The 20,125-nt window shown below is 44.8% G+C and overlaps 3 protein-coding genes and 1 long non-coding RNA gene across 5 annotated transcripts; 2 read left to right on the forward strand and 2 right to left on the reverse strand.

Moving 5' to 3' along the window:
* The first annotated feature begins 200 nt into the window (after positions 1-200).
* On the forward strand, positions 201-9,786 carry LOC111002360 (tuberin). 2 transcript variants are annotated; one of them, XM_022272508.2, is made up of 16 exons: positions 201-507; positions 581-717; positions 1,057-1,311; positions 2,690-3,350; positions 3,429-3,907; positions 3,976-4,581; positions 4,650-5,410; positions 6,878-7,087; positions 7,162-7,447; positions 7,524-7,582; positions 7,669-7,819; positions 7,893-8,059; positions 8,141-8,318; positions 8,385-8,506; positions 8,582-8,822; positions 8,888-9,786. In XM_022272508.2, the coding sequence occupies exons 1-16, from the start codon at positions 435-437 to the stop codon at positions 9,632-9,634; spliced, it is 5,133 nt and encodes a 1,710-aa protein (XP_022128200.2). In that variant the 5' UTR covers positions 201-434; the 3' UTR covers positions 9,635-9,786. The 2 variants fall into 2 exon arrangements, with proteins under 2 accessions (XP_022128200.2, XP_045487768.1); XM_045631812.1 differs by having other exon boundaries at positions 8,385-8,822.
* Positions 9,787-10,897: 1,111 nt separating this feature from the next.
* On the reverse strand, positions 10,898-11,534 carry LOC111002368 (28S ribosomal protein S33, mitochondrial). The gene is made up of 2 exons (XM_045631993.1): positions 11,424-11,534; positions 10,898-11,392 (listed from the first exon to the last, which is right to left on the reverse strand). Exon 2 carries the CDS (start codon positions 11,333-11,335, stop codon positions 10,988-10,990), a length of 348 nt encoding a protein of 115 aa, XP_045487949.1. The 5' UTR covers positions 11,336-11,392; positions 11,424-11,534; the 3' UTR covers positions 10,898-10,987.
* Positions 11,535-14,699: 3,165 nt separating this feature from the next.
* LOC111002363 lies at positions 14,700-16,534 on the forward strand. The gene is made up of 3 exons (XR_006750776.1): positions 14,700-15,057; positions 15,602-15,733; positions 16,236-16,534. It is a non-coding gene; the product is annotated as an uncharacterized LOC111002363 (long non-coding RNA).
* On the reverse strand, positions 15,537-19,745 carry LOC111002361 (N-sulphoglucosamine sulphohydrolase). Its single transcript, XM_022272509.2, has 7 exons — positions 19,463-19,745; positions 19,132-19,261; positions 18,874-19,010; positions 18,635-18,791; positions 18,328-18,566; positions 17,944-18,258; positions 15,537-17,874 (listed from the first exon to the last, which is right to left on the reverse strand). Exons 1-7 carry the CDS (start codon positions 19,557-19,559, stop codon positions 17,396-17,398), a joined length of 1,554 nt encoding a protein of 517 aa, XP_022128201.2. The 5' UTR covers positions 19,560-19,745; the 3' UTR covers positions 15,537-17,395.
* Between the last annotated feature and the right edge of the window lie 380 nt (positions 19,746-20,125).

The raw sequence follows: 20,125 nt of genomic DNA on the forward strand, positions 1-20,125 counted from the left end.
TAAAGAAGCCAATTGCGCTTTCATTATAAAACAAGTGCAAACTTAACAATATACGTACTTACAGCCAATGCTGAGCATTGTGAATATAAAATAGGTAAGTGTTGTCTCACTTCTCAGGCCCCGGATATAACTATCTGTATCGCGCTGTCACGAATCATCATTTGTCATTGTCAAGCAGATAACAGCTGTTAAAAAAAGTAAAAACTTCAAAATTTGGTGGTTGACGGCAGCAGGGAGGAGAATGTTTTAATGAAATATTCAAAATTAAAAAAATATCGAGTTTTATTAATTATGAATATAAAAGCGTAGCGGTAGTGGCAGCATTTTTATCAAATGTGTATTTTTATTTTCAACAAACGCATAGGTAGTCGCTATACTTACGGCTTAGGATATACTGGTCCGCCGTCCGGTGGCAAGTTCAGTGTTTTCTCAATATGACTTCCAGAGACAGAGACACTAAGACCCTTCAAGATAAGTTTAAGGGGTTCTTTAAGAAAAGTGGTTCGGGTAAGTAATTAATCCCAATAACTTCTAAGTAAATGAAGTTTGTTTGTTTTAAATATAATGCTATGCGGGTCAGGTTCCGCAGGCAGTCATCACGAGCTGGCAATAACACCCGAGTTGCGACGTGAGCTGGGACCTGAAACACCTCTGCACCGTCGGTTACGTGCTTTTAAAGAACTCGGAGAAAAAGCCTTGCACATTCGTATACAAGAGGTACATAAGATTATTCCTTATTAATTTATTATATTTAGTATTTTTTAAGCTTTTTTTATATAAAATTATTACAAACTGTATAATAAATAATAAAAACACATTAAGTATATCATAAGACAGTTGCTTAGTGATTATTGGTGCATTTAAATAACTTAATACAATGAATATTACTAAATTGTCAAGTTTTATTGATAATTTTATTTTTGCTAGTTAATACATTTACAATAAATGTATTTGGGTTTTTTAAATTTGAGTTAAGTAATGTTTGAATATAATATTGTGGGTAAAAGGTTAGATTCAGAAGAGCTAAGACAATAGTAATTTTATAACCATTTGCAGGGTGAAATAGAAAAAATTTGGGCTAGTACTAGGGATTTGCTTGAGGATGTAAATGTGGAACCACGGCAAGCTGTACTGGGCCTGCTTTGCTGCATAGCTGAGGGACAGCCCGATTTACTTCTGATGCGCTCAGTGCTGTTTCGCTATTTGCGTGAGGCACCTCCACACTGCCGCCCGCAGGACTTTTCTCTAAGATTTAAGCTGTTACATGCTCTAACTAACTCTGGCAAGGACATCAAATGCTTGGAGGAACAGGTGATTTAATTAAAGCTCATTTAGTAATGTGGGGTATGTGACATTTTAATTAAGCTCCTGGTTTAACCTTCTATATTCCATGGCTAAAGTAGCACCTAAGAAAATGCAGCCACAAGGACTTGTATTTCTTAAAACACATCAAATTATGAACATATGTATAAAAAGCAAGTATATTTTTGGAAAGAGTGTCAAAATATTTTTGACGTGACAACGTCTTATAAATTGGTTTGCCGGGTGACACTTCAAGAAACTGCGTTACGCTCCGCTCACGTTATGTGCTCACAATGAGAGCGAGTGAGAGGCACGCGTCCCTTCCACTCGGGCATGGTTAGCCCGCCTAAGAGCGAGAGAGACAGACATAAAAAGTGAAAGGCACGCGTCCCTTCTACTCGAGCACAGTTAGCCCGCCTAAGAGCGAGAGAGACAGAGCGAGAGAAAGAGAGTGAGAGAGATAGGCATACACACCGGTTCATGTCTTGCGCTTCTATTTCGCTTAGGCGCCTGTTTTACCACTCAAAGTCGTTGTCACGTGAAACTTTCGCCTGTATACCGACTTTACAGGCAACCAATTTTTTTTTTAAATGAACTGCTCTTTGTTTATAATGAACACCAGAAACTGGAGAATAGGTTTTTGTATAACATAGTAGTAATATAAAAGTAGTCATTCAGTTATCACAAATGTTGTAGGTTTTTTAATATTTCAGCCTACATAGAATGCCAGTCTGCTTATATTGCAGGCTTATGCTCCATACTCATGCTTATTACATATAGTACGAGATCTGGCTAACGAAAATCTGGTGAAAAACCAAATTTATATGTACATATATTTATAATAAGGAGAATGTATATCTACCCAGTTGCCTAACCCAATTAGGCCTCTAGTATTTTTAATAAAATTATTTTGAATTGATTTTTGGGGAAACATTTTGTTCACTTAGGTATTATTTAAATAAAATTTCGTTGACATGACGGAAATTTACATAAACATTAAAAAAAGCCGTTGATCACGTGGTCGCAATTCTTTGCAGCCAGATGTAAACAGGTATGATTTTGATACGTTCATAACGATACATTTATTCATTATATATCAAATTGACGCTTATTTTTTCTATTAATTATCGTATCTGGGTAGGAACCCAGAGTACCAGAGAACCCAAGTAAAATCTTGCCGCAAATAAGGGTTGCCTGCTGTTAAATATTTAATGTAGAGTGAACGCAAAGAGAGTTAACGCATTTGTCAGACGAAGATAGCGAATGCCGCTTAGACCAATACATGTCACTTGCAATATGGCAGTTTTCCTGCCTCAGCTGTGGTTTGTTTCTGTAACTCATAAAATCCTGATAACAGGGATAAAATACATGTTAAATGTTGAAATAGATCGGGCCACTGCTAGTGCAGTGGCTGGGCGAGACGGCGGACGACACGGCCGGCGATGTCAGGGCGCAGTTGCCGGCGCTGGTGTCCCTTGCCACGAACGTCGTGAAGTTCAACGCCGTGTACCTGGAAGAGGCTGATGTGCACGCGCTGGTGGAGCGCGCGTGTCGGCTGGCGGCGCACGCCCCCGACGCTCCGCCCGTACTGGCGTGCCTAGCGCTGCTCGAGGCTGTGCTGAGTTACTCGCTGCTACCGCGCGGAGCCCTGCCGTCGCTGGTCGCGGCGCTTTGCCGCACCGTGAACCACGAGCACTACTGCCAGCACAGCTGGCGCCTCATGCGTCACGTGGTCGGAGGGGACGTGGGCTACGCGGCGCTCGGCGAGCTCACGGCGGCGGCGGGCGCGGAAGAGGCCGGCGTGGCGCGCGGCGCTGTGTTCTTCCTCAGCTCGGCACTGTGGGGCGGGCGAAGAGTGCCTACGCTGCAGGTCTCGCCGGCGGCCGTGCTGCCCGCGCTGCGCCGGACGCTCCGCTTGCGCCACGCCGTGCTCGCGTACGAGCTGCTGGTGGCCCTGCACACGCTGGTGGCGCGGGCGCACGCCGACCTGCACTCTCTCGCCTGGGACCTCCTGCTCGACATCGTGCAAGACGTCGTCGACCTCGACCGTGACTATTTACTATTTGTCGTATAGATTTAAGCGATTCCGTCGAACTCGGGAGTGAAGAATGCGAATTTGGGCGCAGGGAGCTTCGAGCCACCGAACGACCTGGTCCACTCGCGGTTGCACGCGCTCATTTCGTCCGTCGAGGAGCTACAGGAGGCGGGGCAGTTCCGCGGCGACCCCGAGCGGCTGCTGGATCTGTTGGACCTCTGCGGCCACGAGCGACCCGAAGCCTCTGTCGTGCGCCTCATCACGGCGCGAGGCGCCGCTCTCGACGGCCACTCGGCGACTGCGGCCCTCGCCCTGGCCGATCGCTACGTGCGCCGGGAGCCGCGCCTGGCCGTCCGTCTGCACGCGCTGCAGACACTGCTGGCCTACATCCGCCGCACGCGTTGCTCGGCGCGCGAGGAGATAGCGGAGCGCGTCGGGTGCGCGCTGGCCGGCCTGTGCGCCGGGGACGCCGAGTGCGCCCTCCGCGCGGCCGCCGCCCGAGCCGTGCCCGACCTAGCCGCGCTCTGCTCGCCCGACGCCTGCATCGATCTCGTCGACCAGCTCGAGAAGGTACCTCCGACTTTGCGACGGGCCGCGCTTTCGCTTCTTCCGAAATAACTTCTATAGCCCGTCGCCAGATCCTGAACCGGCCGTTCGAAATGTACGTGTCGGATGTGTCCATTCCGGCGGACGCGGACACGAGCGACGCGGCGGCGGCGCGGGCCGGCCTCGCCGGGGTGCTGCACGAGCGGCTGCCGCGGGCGCCCGCGGCGCCGGCCGCCCGCGCGCTGCTCGTCCTTCTGGACCACCTCGACCTGCACTACCGCCGTCCCGCCGTCTACCTGCACCACCCAGAGTTGCGTCGCGCCATCCTCGACATGCTCTTCGCACTTCGCAGCAACTCTTTCCACTGGGTCGGATTCTGCTACGACGCGGCGGGCGCGGCCGTGTGGGGACCGGCGGCCCTGCGGCTCCGACCGGTCTGCTCGCCCTACCTAGTGGCCGAGCCGCCGGCCGCCCGCGGCGCTCCTCCGCGGGAGCCGACGCAGGCCGCGGCCGGCGCCTGCGCCTTCCCCGCGGGCCGCGCGGCTCGCGTGCTCGTGGCGGCCGTGTCGCGAGAGGCCGATTGGCGCGTGACGGCGCACGTGCTGCGTGCGCTGCCGCATCTGCTTCAGGCGCGTGCGCTCGCGCTCGGCCGCCGCGCGCAAGACATCGACCTGCTGGCTTCGACCCTCTGCTCCGTGGTAGGACCCGTCGCCTTCGTTCGCCTGCCTCTCTCGAACTCCCGCGACTGACGCTCTTCACACCGCAGGTTTCGGAGGCGGGCGGCGGCGCGGTGTCAGTGTCAGAGTTGCACGCGGCGGCGCTGCCGGCGCTGGCCGCCATGGCGCCCTACAACGCCTTCCTGGAGCCGCACACCCAGCAGCGGGTCGTGCGGTGCCTCCTGAAACACGGTATGGCGCTTCGCGCGCCGCAGCCGTACATAGCGGCGCTGACGCTCTTCGCGCTGGAGATGCGCGAGACGATGGTGCGGATGCTGCCCGAGGTGCTGCTGGACCTGTCCAAGATCTCGGATACGGCGGCCATCGCCAGTCCGATGCTCGAGTTTCTGTCGACGCTGACGCGGCTCCCGAGCGCCTTCGCCTCGTTCGTGGAAGACCAGTACATGTCGGTGTTCGCGATCCTGCTGCCGTACACGAACCCTTCCCGCTACAACCACTACGTAGTGTCCCTCGCGCACCACGTGATCGCCGCCTGGTTCCTCAAGTGCCGCCTCTCCTACCGCCGCAACTTCGTGCGCTTCATCATCCACGGCCTGCACAACTACGTCATCGTGCCCTTCGAGGAGCGGCTGCAGAGGGGCCACGCCCCCGAGCCCGCCAACGAGGACTCGTCTAACCGCCAGCGCAGCTCCAGCCTTGGCTCGCGAGCGACGCCGCGGCCTCTGGCCGGAAGGGCGGAGAGAGCGGCGGGTTCCAGCGCTCCCGCCGCCTTCCACGTCGAGCTCACGGAGACATGCGTGGATCTGCTGGCGCGCTACACCTTCACGCCCTGCAGCGTCAAGCCGCACAGGTGAGTGGTGCTCCGGCTAAGATAGCAAGCAGATTCTAACTTTATTTTCAGCCGCAGTCTTTCGGCTCTAAAGCGCCGTCGCTGTTATATGAATAGTCTTTTACTTGTTGATAACATTTTCAAAAAAAAATTAATAATTTACACGAAAATTTCAGTTGTTAGTTTCTCTCTTTATAAAGATGAGTAAATTATGTATTTAGGAGGCGACTCAGTATTATTTATTTTCCTTTTTCCACCGCCGAAGTCCTTTATGAGATTTTATCCCCTAAGAAATGCAATCATCCTATTTCTTCTTTTTATTTCGGTAAAAGTTGCTTTCTTTTTCCTTAATTTTCTTAGAAAATGCCACATTAATATTGTGAAAAGAGCCAATTCCATGCTTTGTTTAGTGAGGAAATTCTTTACATCAGGAACACTCTTAAATTTATATAAATGTTACCTTAGAGCACTATTAGAGTAATAAGACAGACATGGTTTCTCTCGCTCATTATAGGGTCTGTTACTACTTAGTCAACAGACCCTATAATGAGCGAGTGAAGGTACTTGATCTTACGATTTAGGAAGTGGGTGATCTCGTTGAAACCTATAAATTTTTACTGGCCTTGAAGAAGAAATATTATATTTGATCATAAGAATATTCACATGTGTATTGTGTCCCTAGAAAGACCAGACAGAAAGAGCATGATTGACTTTGTGATAGTCTCTTTGTCGCTTGTCGCGCTAACGACGTCTTCTTCAACTAGTCTTTAATGATCTAATTGCAGGAGTTGTTGTTTTTCATTGTTCCTAACTTTAAGTAAATGTAGTCAAAATCTATTATAACGACTTCGAAGGGACTTCTCAACTACTATACATGTATACTATAATATCCTGATAATTGGTGCCAAAGTAAGATAAAACCCGAAACATTGGCGAATTATGCCGACACTTAATTCTAGTTCCTACGAGGCACAGGGAAACATTTTTTGTGCATTTTGTCGCATAAGGAGGTGGGATTTTAAGAAAATTAACTAGTGGGCTGATCAACTTTAAAGAAAGCTATGTTTAGTGCCTGTCTCGAACCAAATCCGCTGTTTTGCTGGTATTTTTTTTCTGTTTCATTTTTAAATTTTGTTGTAACATTTATGTTAACAAAAAAAAAACTGACATGACACCCATTTTAATAAGCAAATGTGCTAAATAAGCATATACTGCTGTGCCTAAGTACATACATGTGAGCCCACACACTAATTGCACAATGACTTGAATTTTCCTATTCTATTTTCCTGGTCTAAATAAAAAAAATTGCCACAGTTTTTGTTTACTACATTCTCATCAGTTCCCTTTATTTTCATGGAAGTTACTTGAAGATATTCATGTACGTACGTCATGTACGTCTACAGAGAAATCGAAAAAAAAAGAAAAAGAGTGGGTCATGAAAACTAGGTTAGCTTTTTGATCCCGTGGACCTGACGTGCGCATTCGCAGGAGCGAAGCGGCAGAGTTTCTGCTGCGGGGCGGTCAGGCCACCACGTGGCTGGTGGGGCATAAGCTGCTCACCGTCACCACGTCGGGCTGCACGCAGGTGGCCGCCCGCCGCGGCTTGTGCGAGCGCTGCGCTACCCTCTGCCGACCCGCCGACGCCGCCCGCCCGCCCCTCGCCGACCCGCCTGACGACGACGGCACCGATGTCGAACGGTGAGACCCCGCCTACGGACGACCCGTCGCCGCGCGGAGTGTCGTCTGACTGTCGACTTCGTCCGTCATTTCAGGCAGCTGTCGTCGGACAACAGATCGACGGATCTCCTAGCTGATGCGATCGAGCAGTTCACGCGGCGACTCGACAGAATTTCGAAGGAGGCGGCGGGGCCGGAGAGCGAGGGCGGCCGCGTGCCAGAGGGCGGAGCGTGCGGCTGCCGCTGTGCGCGTTGGGCCCAGCTGCACGTGCGATCGCCAACCGGCGACGTGGCCTGGCTGCTGCGCATGCAGAACCACGTCAGCGCCCCGCATCTGCACGACTGGCCGCTGCACGACGTGCTGGCGCTGCTGTCGCCGCCGGTCGATGTCGTTCCGGTCGCGCGTCCGCCCCGTCTCTGCGAATAATGATCGTAACCGACACCCGAACTCGTTTCAGGCGGCGGATGAGCCTCAGACGAGCCGACGGCCTCGGGCGGCGGATCTGCACAAGACGAGGTAACCGCTCGCGACATTCTACGTGACCGCCGCGTGCGTCTTCTCTCTCTCATGTCGAAGAGCCAAAGAGTTCGCCCGAATTTCAGCTCGGACTCCACGGTGGCCGGAGACAGGCGCCAGGCGCAGCCTCCGGCGCCGCCGTCGCAGCGCACTTTGGGCACGCAGCCCATCAACATCCCGAGTTCGCCGCAGCGCATGCCCGCCGATGACGACGACATGCTGCTCGTCGTCCCCGAGGTCAGTCTACGGACCCCGAGTGATCCCCGCGACGCCTCGACGTCGACTCACGTGCCTCTGTCTCTCGCGGCAGGGTAAGAGTCGGCACCCGGTGCGACGCTCCAACTCCTCGCCCGAGATGTCGTCCTCGTGGAAGATTGGGCTCCGCGAGCCCGTCGGCCCCGCGGCCGTCGACGACGCCCCGGAGGGAGGCGGCGCGCCCGACGACGAGATGATTCCGCTGCCGGTCTGCGAGCCCACGTACGCCACTTCCGTCCACTCCCGTAGATTGGTCGCCACCGTTCGCCTCGCGCTCGAGGGCTAATCTTCGGATTCCCGCAGGACCGCAGCGACGTCGCTGGCGTCGAAGAAGGCGAAAAAGAGCGACCTGCGCGTGTCGTGCGAAGCCATCCCCGAAGAGAGCGGCACCTCCCCGCAGCCGCCGCGGCCGCACCCCCACCTCGTCACCTACAACTCCGACCCCGGGGACGCCGACGCGGCGCCCCACCACCTACAAAAGGTACCCCGCGGGCCGAGAGGAACCGTCCCGACGTCCCACGCTTCTCACTGCTACGTCGCTTTGCAGACGAGCAGCGACAGCACCGTCCCGCTGGCGGCCGACGAGCTCCCACCGCTGGCGCGCTCCAAGCGGTCTAACACCATCTCTGTCATGAGCCCCACCGACCGCGCGAGGTATCGGCCCGGACGGTACGTTTCCCCCTCCCCCTCGCCCTCCGATTTCCGACCGGTTCGCTACGGGCCGTTGACTCGAGCTCTGTGCAGGGAGGGAGCTCCGAGCGGAGGCGCCACGGCGGCGGCGGCGGCGGCGGGCAGCGTTTCGCCGTCCTTCGTGTTCCTGCAGCTGTACCACAACATGAGCACCCGGCCCCTGTCGCCGGCCGTGCCGGGCGAGGCGCCGACGCCGCTGGGGTCCGCGTGCGAGCGGCCGTTGCGCGTGAGCGGGGCGCAGCACGAGCGCACGCTGAAGAACATCGACCTGGTGCCCCCTATCGAGACGTACAAGGTGAGCGAGCCTCCGGCCGGGCCGCGCCCCGCGCCCGCCGCGTCTCACGGGATTCTCTCGCGCAGGTCGGAGTGCTGTACGTGGGACCCGGTCAGGCCGACGACGAGGTGGCCATCCTGCGCAACGAGTACGGCAGCGTGCGCTACTCGGAGTTCGTGCGCGGTCTGGGGGCGCTGGTGCCCCTGGCGGGCGCCGGCGACGGTTTGTTCCTGAGCGTGGAGGGTGGCGGACGCGACGGCCGCTACACGTACGTGTGGAGCGACGACCTGCTGCAGGTGCAGTACCACGTGGCGACGGCCATGCCGCTGGCTCCGGGCGACCCCACGTGCAACGAAAAGCGCAAGTACGTCGGAAACGACTACGTGTCCATCGTGTACAACGACTCGGGCCGCGAGTTCGACATCCTTACGATCAAGGGCCAGTTCAACCTGTGCGTGGTGGTGGTGGAGCCGGCCGAGGGCGGGCTGAGCCGGGTGCTGGTCAAGACCAAGAGTGAGCGCATCCGCAGCAAGTTCCTGGCGCATCTGGCGCCCGCCGTGCTGTCGGACGCCAACGCGGCGGCGCTGGCCCGCCAGCAGGCGCTGCACTGCGCTCTGGCCTCGCAAATCTCGCAGTCGCTGGAGAGGCCCGGCGCGCCGCCTTACGCCTCCAATTGCCTCGAGCGGCTGCGACTAATCAAACGCCTGCGAGCACGCGTCGAGGCCGAGCGTCGCGCTCAAGCCGCTCGCGCGCCGCCGCCGTACCACGCCTCGCCGCACTCGGCGCACGCGCAGCGCCGCGTCGCCATCGACGACTTCAATGACTACACCTAGCGGCCGACGCCCGCGCAATTTTTTTTGGGCAGCTGAGAGCGATGCGCCGTTCGGCGGACGCGAAGGCGGATGCACGATGATTGTTTTATTGTGACGTGTGATAGCTTTTATCAATTATAAAAACACAATATTAATAAAATATTATGGAACTACGTTGTCCGAATTTCTTGAGGGTTCTCAATACTATACATCATTTTTTCCATAAAAGCACGATCGCAAAGGACTTTTATATGGCATCCTATCGTCGCTTTGTGGGTTTCTTTACATAAGATACTAACGTGGTGTCATATTGGCATACTCCAGAGAAATTTCTATCAGAGTTCAGGGTAGGGAATCAGGTGTTGAGGACTTATGATGGGTCATCTTACATATAAATATGAATGAAATAATAGAGAAACTTCTAATATGTATGACATACCTGCCTCCTCCTGCAAAGATTGGACTTAGGCACTTTCTCTAGACAACAGATTTAAATTTCAGTGATGATGTCAGTATTCTCAGTGATTTCAATCTAGGGTTCAATAATTAGAGATCTTATCTAATCAATCTTAATCTAAATCATAAAGTTTTTATGACACCTTGTAACTTTAATAATACACTTGGCTTTGCCTTGATTGCTTAGTTCATTAGTAACCTAAACCAATTGAATAGGTAGTATATGATACTATAGCTATAATATATAAATAACAATCATACATTATTCATTGTATGAAGAGTTTCTAGATATTGAAGAGTCAGGGTTCACTGTGTATTCACTTCATATTATTGGTGATGAAAAGACTAATTAAAATTTCAATAATCATATCTTTTAGATTTTGCAAATTGTATAGTATGTTTATGCTAAGTAATTTGTGTCATGGATTTGTCTGCAAGAAAACATAAGTGTTAAATCAAGAATCTTACATAATTATCTTTTTTCCTGATAATAAATAATATAATAAGTATTGAAAGCACAAATTCAGTAATGTATCAAAATGGCAAAGATTAATAGAAAATAAAAATAATACAATTCATAAAACATATTCAAGTTATCGCACAAAATAAATTTTGTACTTAGTTGAACAATCAACTTAATGAACCTGTTCAAAGCAGCTTGTTGCATAGTATCAATGGGCAAGATTCTTATAAAATAATTTTTAGAAATCTCTTACTTTAGTAAAATATGCAACAGGCAACAAACATATGGAAAGAAAGCATTCAAGTTTGATAATGAGCTGGGATTTGGTACATTTTGATATTAAGGTGATTTTCAAAACTCGGTTCTAAAAGCTAAGATTTCTATATTATGTAAAACATTAAAATTATAAATTTTTACAACATGACAAAAAGTATTCAGGTAGTCTTAATTTCCAACTATTCCTTCTCCGTGTTCATGTGGCGTTTCCATACTTTTACCTTCCCTCGTAGTGCTCTCAGGCGTTTCATTTCTTCTACAAAGTCCTGATGTTCATCTCTGAACAAACCATACTCTCGCAGCTTCAACATTAGGGCATGTGTTTCTACATGACGAGGGTAATAATGTACTATTTCTTCATTAGTATGAAGAGGTCGAGAAGAAAATATTTTAACAACCTTCATGGAGCTCGGATTTGTCGGTGTTGCGACTTCTCCAAATATTCTATCTGATAACTTTTTCATTCGCCGAGCATAGTTGCTTGTTCCCTTTATTAATTGTGCGTACTTTACATAACTTGAAGTCATTTCAAAACAATACTATATTTAAATATTAACTTGTATTTAATATTATTGTATAATTATGTGGATTCCATAATATAAAAAAAAAAATTATGTGGATTGTGGATGCGTATAGAGTATAGACTATAAAGTATAACATACATAACCGTATAGACTATGGTTTTCCGTTTCGTACGTTGGAACTTGGAATACGCAAAATGTATCGATACGATACGTCAGCTTATCGATACATTTGTACCAAATGATTTGTGGAACCGATACTTTTAATCGTATATTATAATTATATAAAGTTATATAAATACCAAATAGGTGCCACCACCAAATTATGGCAAACGGTTTCTAAATATCTCTTATGCCGAGATCTATAGAGCGCACTTACACTTTGCTCAGATTAAACTTTCGAGTTAAGTCATATTTGGTATTTACAATTTATATAGAGCAAACTAGGAATCTCTCGAAGTGTTGGCTTAGCTTAATCTCAAGTCCACGAAATCGACGACTTACCAAAAACTTTGACGATAAGCCTAACAAAAAAAAATGGCCCAAAATTTACTTTGCCATCATTTCTTTTACTTGACTTTTTATTTTGTCGTATCTGCCCTATAGCAGTGACATATGTTGACAACAAAATTCAAACTAACTTCAACTCTCGCTTCAAATCTGTTATTTTCGTTTGCCTAAAATATTAATATCTTAGATATTTAATCTTCTACCTCTTATTACCTGACGACCCTGCTTGCTCAACGGATTTTGTACCTGCTTAAACGACTGACCACGGCTATTCTCACTCGGACCGGACTCGCGCACAAAAAAATGGAGAAAATGGGCAAAACAGAAACCCTACTCGGAATTTGAGAGGCAACTGCTCGTACAGTTGGTGCAGTAATTTAATAACTCTAACGTGTCACATACTCTAAGTAATCCACCAACATACACTATCTATAAATATCAATATGCTGTAAGATAATTACAAAGATCTCCATACACTTCATTCACTAGTTAGGTATAAGCCCGCGGCAAAAATTTAATGGTTATCTTAGCCAATAAAAGACATTCCTAAATGTTAACTTATTAGACTGGACTGGACTGAAGAAGCTGGGTTGACGGAAACCAGTGTTGAAGTCGCCACTAAAAGTGAATCAGCAAGCAGAAAAAATAAACCTTCATTTGAGGACCTTAAAAAAAATTGCTGTGGCAAGAGTTGGACAACAACAAAAGAAAATATGAGATAGAAATGGAACATTTAAATATAAAAAACCAGTTAGAAATAGAATTTCTTCAACAAAAAAATAAATTATCATTAGAAGTTTTACAGTTAAAAAAAGAATCGGAAAATAAATGATTAAAATACAATAAGTTTTGTTTGATTTTCTTTATTACCAAAAACGTAGTTAAATTGGGCAATCACAGATTACCGGAATGCTAGACCGGTAGGATATATTTCATTGTTTCTGTGTTCTTCAACTTCTGGTCTGATCAGCAAGATCACCATCATCATAAGCATCCCATCTCTCTATACCTATATTATGCAGTACAGCACAAGCAATATTTATATTACTGGTATTTGTCAATTTTGACCGTAGTCCTAGCTTCATTTTGGTTGTATTCGTTCCGAACATATACTTTTGGCATTCGGGGATTCCTATCGGCTGCAGTTCCTACCCTTTCAATGTTTTCTATTAAAGATAGAACTCCATCTATATTCTCGATTATGTCACTTTCGATAAAGCCAGGTCCAGGTCCAAGTCAAAGCCAGTCGTTGTTTTAAAGTATAATTAAACATTGGTAACAGCTCACACAAACAGAAACAGCAAAAGTGAAAAAGCGATTGAAAATTTTGAATTGTAAATACAAGTTGTCATAACAATGCGATCCGTTCTACATAACAAAAAAATATTGTCATCTCTGTAATTATGTCATGTAACTTTTAAATATTTTTTCTAAAGGTAAACTTGTAAAATTCTAGTTATTGCAATAATAAAATAAATAGATATCAATAAAGGTGTACCGTTTTAGACGTTTAAATATTTGTTATTGTTATACTTTTTTAAAGAATAATAAAGAAGGTATTCCTTGAAATGAAACATCACTTTGTATTTTGTCATTTTCTGTCTTAGCTTGTGCTTAGCTTAATCTTACCGTTAAAATGTCTATAAATACCAAATCATAGTTTATGCTAAGTGTACACTAAGCAAGTTTTTCGTTAGTAAAGTTTGAGCTAAGTCAAAGTGCGCTCTATAGATCTCGGCATTAGGCTACGTCCGGACAGACAAGCGCCTTGCTTAGCGACTAGAGCGACACTCTGGCTACTTGCTAGGATACCTACACGGTGGCCGCACTACAGGTGGTTTGCGAGGTGGGTCGCTAAGTGCCTTGGTCATTTGCTGGTTGGCACGTTTACGAGATGTCACTTTCAAAAATAGCTCTAAAACTGCTACTTACAGAAAATTCACATTTGAAATATACCATTTCACGGCCTTATCCAACATGTTGGGTTCAAGACATAAATAAGTCACGGTCAAGTCATAGGGAGTTTAATGTTCTGTATAAACAGTTGCGTAATTTTAACGACAAATTTTACGAATATTTGCGTATAGCAAGAGAAATTTTGATCTACTTCTCAGTAAAGTTAAAGGAAAATTAACTCATTTGGATAATTAAATTAATAATTCATCCATTTTATTATGTTAAAATGCCTAGCGCCTAGTGACAAAATACCAATACGGTTGTTTATGGATACACGCTAAGCGACCAGCTAGGCGTCAAGCGCGCAGTGCGGCCGCGAACATTCAAAACTCAACTCACTCAAACTCACACTCTATCTGTGAGTGTGGCTTAGATTAAGGAACTGTATCTCACATAGTATCAATCAACTTACTTACATCGAGTAAAACATATTTAACAAATACAATCATCAAATAATCTATACTGTAAATTATAAATATTAATTATAAACATAATAAAATTGTTAAATAATAACATATCATCATAAATTCGTTACATCGTGAATCAAGTACAATCATTAAATAAAGTAGCTTGTAATTTGAATATATCTATTAATTAAAAATAAACGTGATTTAAATAAGAAATTTGTAAAATAATAATAAGTTATCATAAATTTATTACAATCCTGCTTACTGGCTGCATCCCCGGTACGGCTTCTGAGGTCGTGGGTTCGATCACTTCCCATTCAAATAACCTTGTAATATTAAATAATTGTTTCTAAAATATTTTTTTAGTTAATTATACCAATTATAATAATAATAAAAAAAAAAACACTTTTTCGAGTTTGTATGACAGTACCCTTTTTCTCATGATCATTTTCGAACAAATTCGTTTGCCATTAGTGAATCACGGCTGTCAAATAGTCATTACACCTTAGTGTTAGTCTGTAAGTCTCAAGCCCCAAGTCAAAAAAAAATAGTTCATTTAAATTCAAGAAAGACATTTCATCGGAATTGTATGTTATTATGAGATTTACTGATTCTTAGTAAGGACGTTGTGTTAAATTGAAATTCCTCGTTAAAATGAAATTGGAATTAACTAAAAATAGCCCACATAAGAAGCAACCAAGACATATTTTGAATGTCGATGAAATAACCGATGTTTCAAAAAACCCACCCGAGGAAATTATTATTGAAAAGAATCTTAACCCGTTAAAAGTAAATAAGACGGGAAACCAGAACTTAGATTCTGCTGATATAAATGATTTGTCTGCATTACAACTTGTAAGTTTTAGTTATTTTTATAGATTTTACTATCGCTTTCGTGTTCATTAACGAGTACATAATATTATTAATAACTATTAGTGTCTACGACAACAAATATCTATTAGTACATATAAAACCTGTAAAATCTGAAGCAAAAAAGTTGTAGCATTCATTTATTTTATGGAGCAGAGTTAACATATTTATTCGACACATGAAGAAAAAATTAAAATCAACTTTTACCCATCTAATCAGTTACAGTAGTATAATTATTTGCCACCTTTTTGAGACTGATCAAATTCCATTACCATACCATAGTCTGATTACAAAAGACAGCCAAACATATGTTTAACACAGTAAGATATTTATATTTCTTCCACGCAGTGTCTTTATCAAATATGAAATTCTCCTCATCATCCCATCTGTAATCCTTTTGGTATTTTTGTCTTCCTGCACGGATATCAATATTTAATTACTGGATTTAAAAATAAAACAATATGTGACATCTATCAACTTCCTTACTTTTTTAGAACTGTGTTTTTATTAATATTTGTTTTAATTACAGGGTAATGCAAAATTTGGTTGGCTAGACAAATTAAAACTGGGTCTTTTAATAATACTTATTATTGTTTACATTGGTTTCCTTATGAAAAGTCTTATATATGAAATAAAGAAGATGAGGGATGTTCAGCACATGGTAAAAAGAATTTATTTTTCCTATTTTTTTATGAGATAATAAAGTCAAATGCTCATAAAATGATAAAACCTTTAAAAACACATAAAGCCATAGTAGACATGGAGTGAATACATAGTTCTTTACACTGAATTAAAATGAAGTGTAAAGATTAGTCACACCATTGCAAGAAAGTGATTGTACAACTTTATTTTATTATTCAATACTATTGTTTATGTATTCATATTGCTTATTAACAATTTAAGTAAATAGGCATCAAATTTTTCTTTTAAAAAAGAGCAAGACTGCTTCTCTTCCTCAGCAGAGCTTTAATGATCACATCTGGCCCAAATTCACAACAAAGTCAAAAATTATTTATTAATAAAGGTAACACAATGTACAGTTATGAACATCAAAAAAAGAAATATAAATTAAATGCTTCACTTAAAACTACATTTAAACAGTCTGTTGACAGCACCTCTTATAATAAATGTTATTTATCTTATTAGAATCATTATGTTTGCAGATAAATAGGATGAGGCCAATAATTGCAGCTCTCTATAAGATAGATGCGAATGTAGTGTAGTGGAAGGGAAATGCAGAGAGCTCTCAACTATCAACTATCATCTCAACAATCTGCCCTTACCAGAGGAAGGCTACTCTAATTTTTTAGATATGTCTTCTTGGTAATGATAATCTTAGAAAAACAACATGTCTTCAAATATTGATTAATGTTATTGCAGGTTGACATTCTTGTTGAATGAGGTAGAGGAGAGAGTAGGAAAAGCAATCTTGATCTCGCGAGATCTTGTGCTATTTTTCAGATCAAATAAACTTTGAAGCGTATCATGACAAAATGTCGTTGGATAAACAAGATTAATAGTGAGTGGCAGAAATATCAGTAGTGTATCTCTGGGCGCAGAAAAAAAATGCAACATTTGTGCATTTGAAAATCCAGTAATTATAACGATTACTTTTTTGGTATTGCAAGGCAGAACATTGGGTCTTCGCCTCTGTATTGTCCTAGTTTGGGCTGAAAATAACTTATTATTAGATATGAAGTTATTGAGATATAATAATATCGAATTTAAGAGTTTCGTGGTGCAAAGTAAGTTGTTTGTTCGAAATGCGACCTTGAATGATAGAGCTTGGTAATGTCTTTACTTTTATTTAAATGGAGCCCTCCGCCGCGTCCATCTGTCTGTCTGTTTGTATCATGCTAAAAAAATGGATTTCACTAACTAGAATGATTCACCATAACGGTGCAGCAAACTTTATCTTTAATAGTTTATTTTTAAAACACTAATTATGTATACAAAGACTGAATATTTATTTTTGATTAATTTATATCGGTGGCAACTTGGGACCACTACTTAGTTCTAACTGCAGCTGTGTTTATTTATTTTATTTGTTTTGACTCGGGTGATACGTAAGAATGTACTTATATAAATTTCTTTATTTTTTAAGTGCATTTGTGTAAATATAATAAACCATTATCAAACCTATACAGTTTTTTTTATTTAAACGAAAAAGGTGGCAAGTAAAAAAAGAAACAACAAAATCTTGCCCTGACGAGGACTTGCAGTTGTTGTGTAGACCTTTGAGGGCTATTCGGTTGAACAAAGTTGTTGTGTTATAAGTGAATCGAATGAATATTATTAAACGATAATTTTTATCAAGTCTGGGTCAGTGCAAGTAGGCGGCGAGCCCGTTGTCGAGGGCGGAGCAGACGTCGTCGGGGGAGTCGGGCATGCGCACGAGCACGGCGTCGGGCGCGCACAGCCAAGGGTCGCCCGTTCGACTCTGCCAGGCGCGAAGACGCTCCCGCAGCGAGGCTTCGAGGGCGGCCAGCGTCGGCTTGCCGTGCAGGTCTCGCAGCTCGGCGGGGTCGGCGCGCACGTCGTAGAACTCCCACTGCGGCCGGTAGTAGTGGCGCTTTAGCGTCTTGTACCAAGGAAGCGGCTGACGGGCCCGGGTGCGGTTCAAGATATCTTGGAAGGTGGCCGACGCGTACAGGTCCTGGTCGATGGGAAACGGCATCGCGAAGTTGAGGTTGTGTATCAACTTGTGCGAGCGCGTGCGCACGGCCCGCATCGGGTAGTACATGGTGATCTCGTGGTGCGTCTGGGAAGCGAAGGCCGCCTCGTCGTCGCGCCTGGCGGGCTCTGTCGGCGAATAGGCACTCGTTACTCACCTCTCGATACGACGTCGAGGACCGCAGAAGGAGTACGAACCCTTTTCCAAAATCGGCAGCAGAGACTTCGGTGCGTCGTTTGACCAGATGTCGTTGCTAGACGGCCCCTCGGCCGGGATGCCGAACCAGTCCAGCACGGTGGGAAAGACGTCCAACGAGCTGACCATCGCGTGAGAGACCTCGTTCCTTCTGGCGCTCGGATCCGGTGAAGAGATGAGCAGTGGTTCCCGTAAGCCCGAGTCGTACAGATTTGTGCGGCCGGAGGGGAACGGAATGCCGTTGTCGGACGAGTATAGCACCAGAGTGTCCTCCTTGTGGCCCGAAGCCTCCAACTCCTTGAGCACCAAGGCGACGCCTGCGCCCGGACATAGAACACGTCACGTATTAGTGGTAATATCATATTTATTGTATTGTAAATCTCTACCTTGATCGAGCCTCGACATGGTAGTGTATTGCGCTGCAATATCTCTTCTGGCCGCTTCTGTGTCCTGTACGTGATAAGGCAGAGCCACTTCGTCCCACTGGTAGTACCAGGGCTTCCAGTCAGGGATGAGACCGGCACCGACCTCGCCCGACCCCCAGCGCTCACAGAACGCGCCATACTCGATCTCACTGTGACCACAGCGATGCGGGTCGTGGAACGCCACGTACAGAAAAAATGGCCTACAACATAAATAGGTATAAGTTGTAGTAATTACACTTAAAATCATATTAGCTTAGGAAAAACTCACTTGTTCATTTCATTTGCCCGATGAAGGAATTCTTTTGATAATATCTTTATGTGAGTAATATTTCTCCCCACTTGATTGATGTGATTGTTTTCTTCTGTCTGCTCATAATCAAACTTGTAAACGCTGCTTGGACCCACATGCTTTTTGCCAATTATACCTGAACATTACTGAAGCGTTAAAAATAAAACACTGTTAAGTTGAGTATGTACTCTCTCCCAACAGCGTTTTATTTATCATACCTGTAAATATTCCATGCTTGCGGAGCAAATTAGGCAAACTTGTAACATTTTCAAATGAGTTGAAGTGATGCACTCCATGATGCAACCCGTACATGCCATTCTGGTGGCTGGGCTGACCCGTTAGTAGTGCTGCACGACTGTAAATTTATCCTGACTTTAATCATTAATAGCTAAAATTACTATTTATAAAACATGAAGGATATTAAGAATTTATGAAAATATAAATTAAGGCAAAAGAAACAATGAACCATTTATAACCTAGGAGAGCAGCTGCTCACAGATGTGAAGGCATTGGTGAATAGGACACTTTGGCGTGCAAGAGCATCTATGTTTGGTGTTTGGCAGATTTTGTTTCCATATGCTCCAAGTTCAAATCCTCCATCATCCGCTGTGGGAGTAACACTGGGTTGGCAGATTAATTAGACAAATTTCAAGTTTTAAGCATATAAAATATGTAGCATATAATGGATTCTTGATCTATAAGGTAATGACTAATGATAAAACAATAGTCTCTTCAGTAGCTAAAACTATAGTGTCAAAGGCACTCTTTTATTTTCTCTTTCACTAACTTGATAATTATGAATCTTACCTAGGAGTATTAAAACATTTTTTGATTTATTAGTTATAGCAGTTTCGGTGATAATGATACATAGAAACACAAAGAGAAATTTAAATGCGTTTTTCATTTTTAATTATGCCACGCTCCCTTAAAGCTAACCAGTAGGCGAAGTTAAAGAATGTTGCTGATCGAAATTTGATTTCGTTTTGCATTTGCACTTTGCAGTACATAACTACCTATGCTCAGGGTCAATATCCCCTGGTTTTAAATTTTGAATAACTATATTTTTTATTGTTAACCACAGATCTAGTGTAGCCTCGAGGTAAATTATATCTTCACAATCACAACTGACAATACTAACTATTGTCAAGTAGCAGTTGTTCCAGTAGAAAAAATCCGCGGGAAACACGATTGTAGACGTACGCGTTTTTTGAATTTTAATAAAATTTTCGTTCTTGAATTTGGATTTACTACAGTAGTTTAGTGTACTTTGTGTTTATATAAATATGGAAAGGAAACAAAACAAAATGAATGTGATTGCATTATTTTCATCTAATTATAATACCAATACCCAATTTAGAACAGAAGTTCTCAGGGGAGAACCCCTGTTCACTGACTCGCAACTTAATTCGTCAAATTAGTATAATAAACCATAATCTATAGCTCGATTGACACATCAAGCAAATGATTCAG

The sequence above is a fragment of the Pieris rapae genome, chromosome 17 (assembly GCF_905147795.1).
Source record: "Pieris rapae chromosome 17, ilPieRapa1.1, whole genome shotgun sequence".
In the NCBI taxonomy this organism is placed as follows: Eukaryota; Metazoa; Arthropoda; class Insecta; order Lepidoptera; family Pieridae; genus Pieris; species Pieris rapae.

Excerpts from the sequence above, each read along its gene's own strand:
- LOC111002360 (XM_045631812.1), top strand. The coding sequence starts at position 435 with ATGACTTCCAGAGACAGAGACACTAAGACCCTTCAAGATAAGTTTAAG. Across the intron at positions 4,582-4,649 it reads CTTCGACCCTCTGCTCCGTG|GTTTCGGAGGCGGGCGGCGG; the intron begins GTAGGACCCGTC and ends TTCACACCGCAG. Across the intron at positions 5,411-6,877 it reads TGCAGCGTCAAGCCGCACAG|GAGCGAAGCGGCAGAGTTTC; the intron begins GTGAGTGGTGCT and ends GCGCATTCGCAG.
- LOC111002368 (XM_045631993.1), bottom strand. The coding sequence starts at position 11,335 with ATGACTTCAAGTTATGTAAAGTACGCACAATTAATAAAGGGAACAAGC.
- LOC111002361 (XM_022272509.2), bottom strand. The coding sequence starts at position 19,559 with ATGAAAAACGCATTTAAATTTCTCTTTGTGTTTCTATGTATCATTATC. Across the intron at positions 19,262-19,462 it reads AAATGTTTTAATACTCCTAG|CGGATGATGGAGGATTTGAA; the intron begins GTAAGATTCATA and ends TTACTCCCACAG. Across the intron at positions 18,792-18,873 it reads CAAGCATGGAATATTTACAG|GTATAATTGGCAAAAAGCAT; the intron begins GTATGATAAATA and ends AGTAATGTTCAG.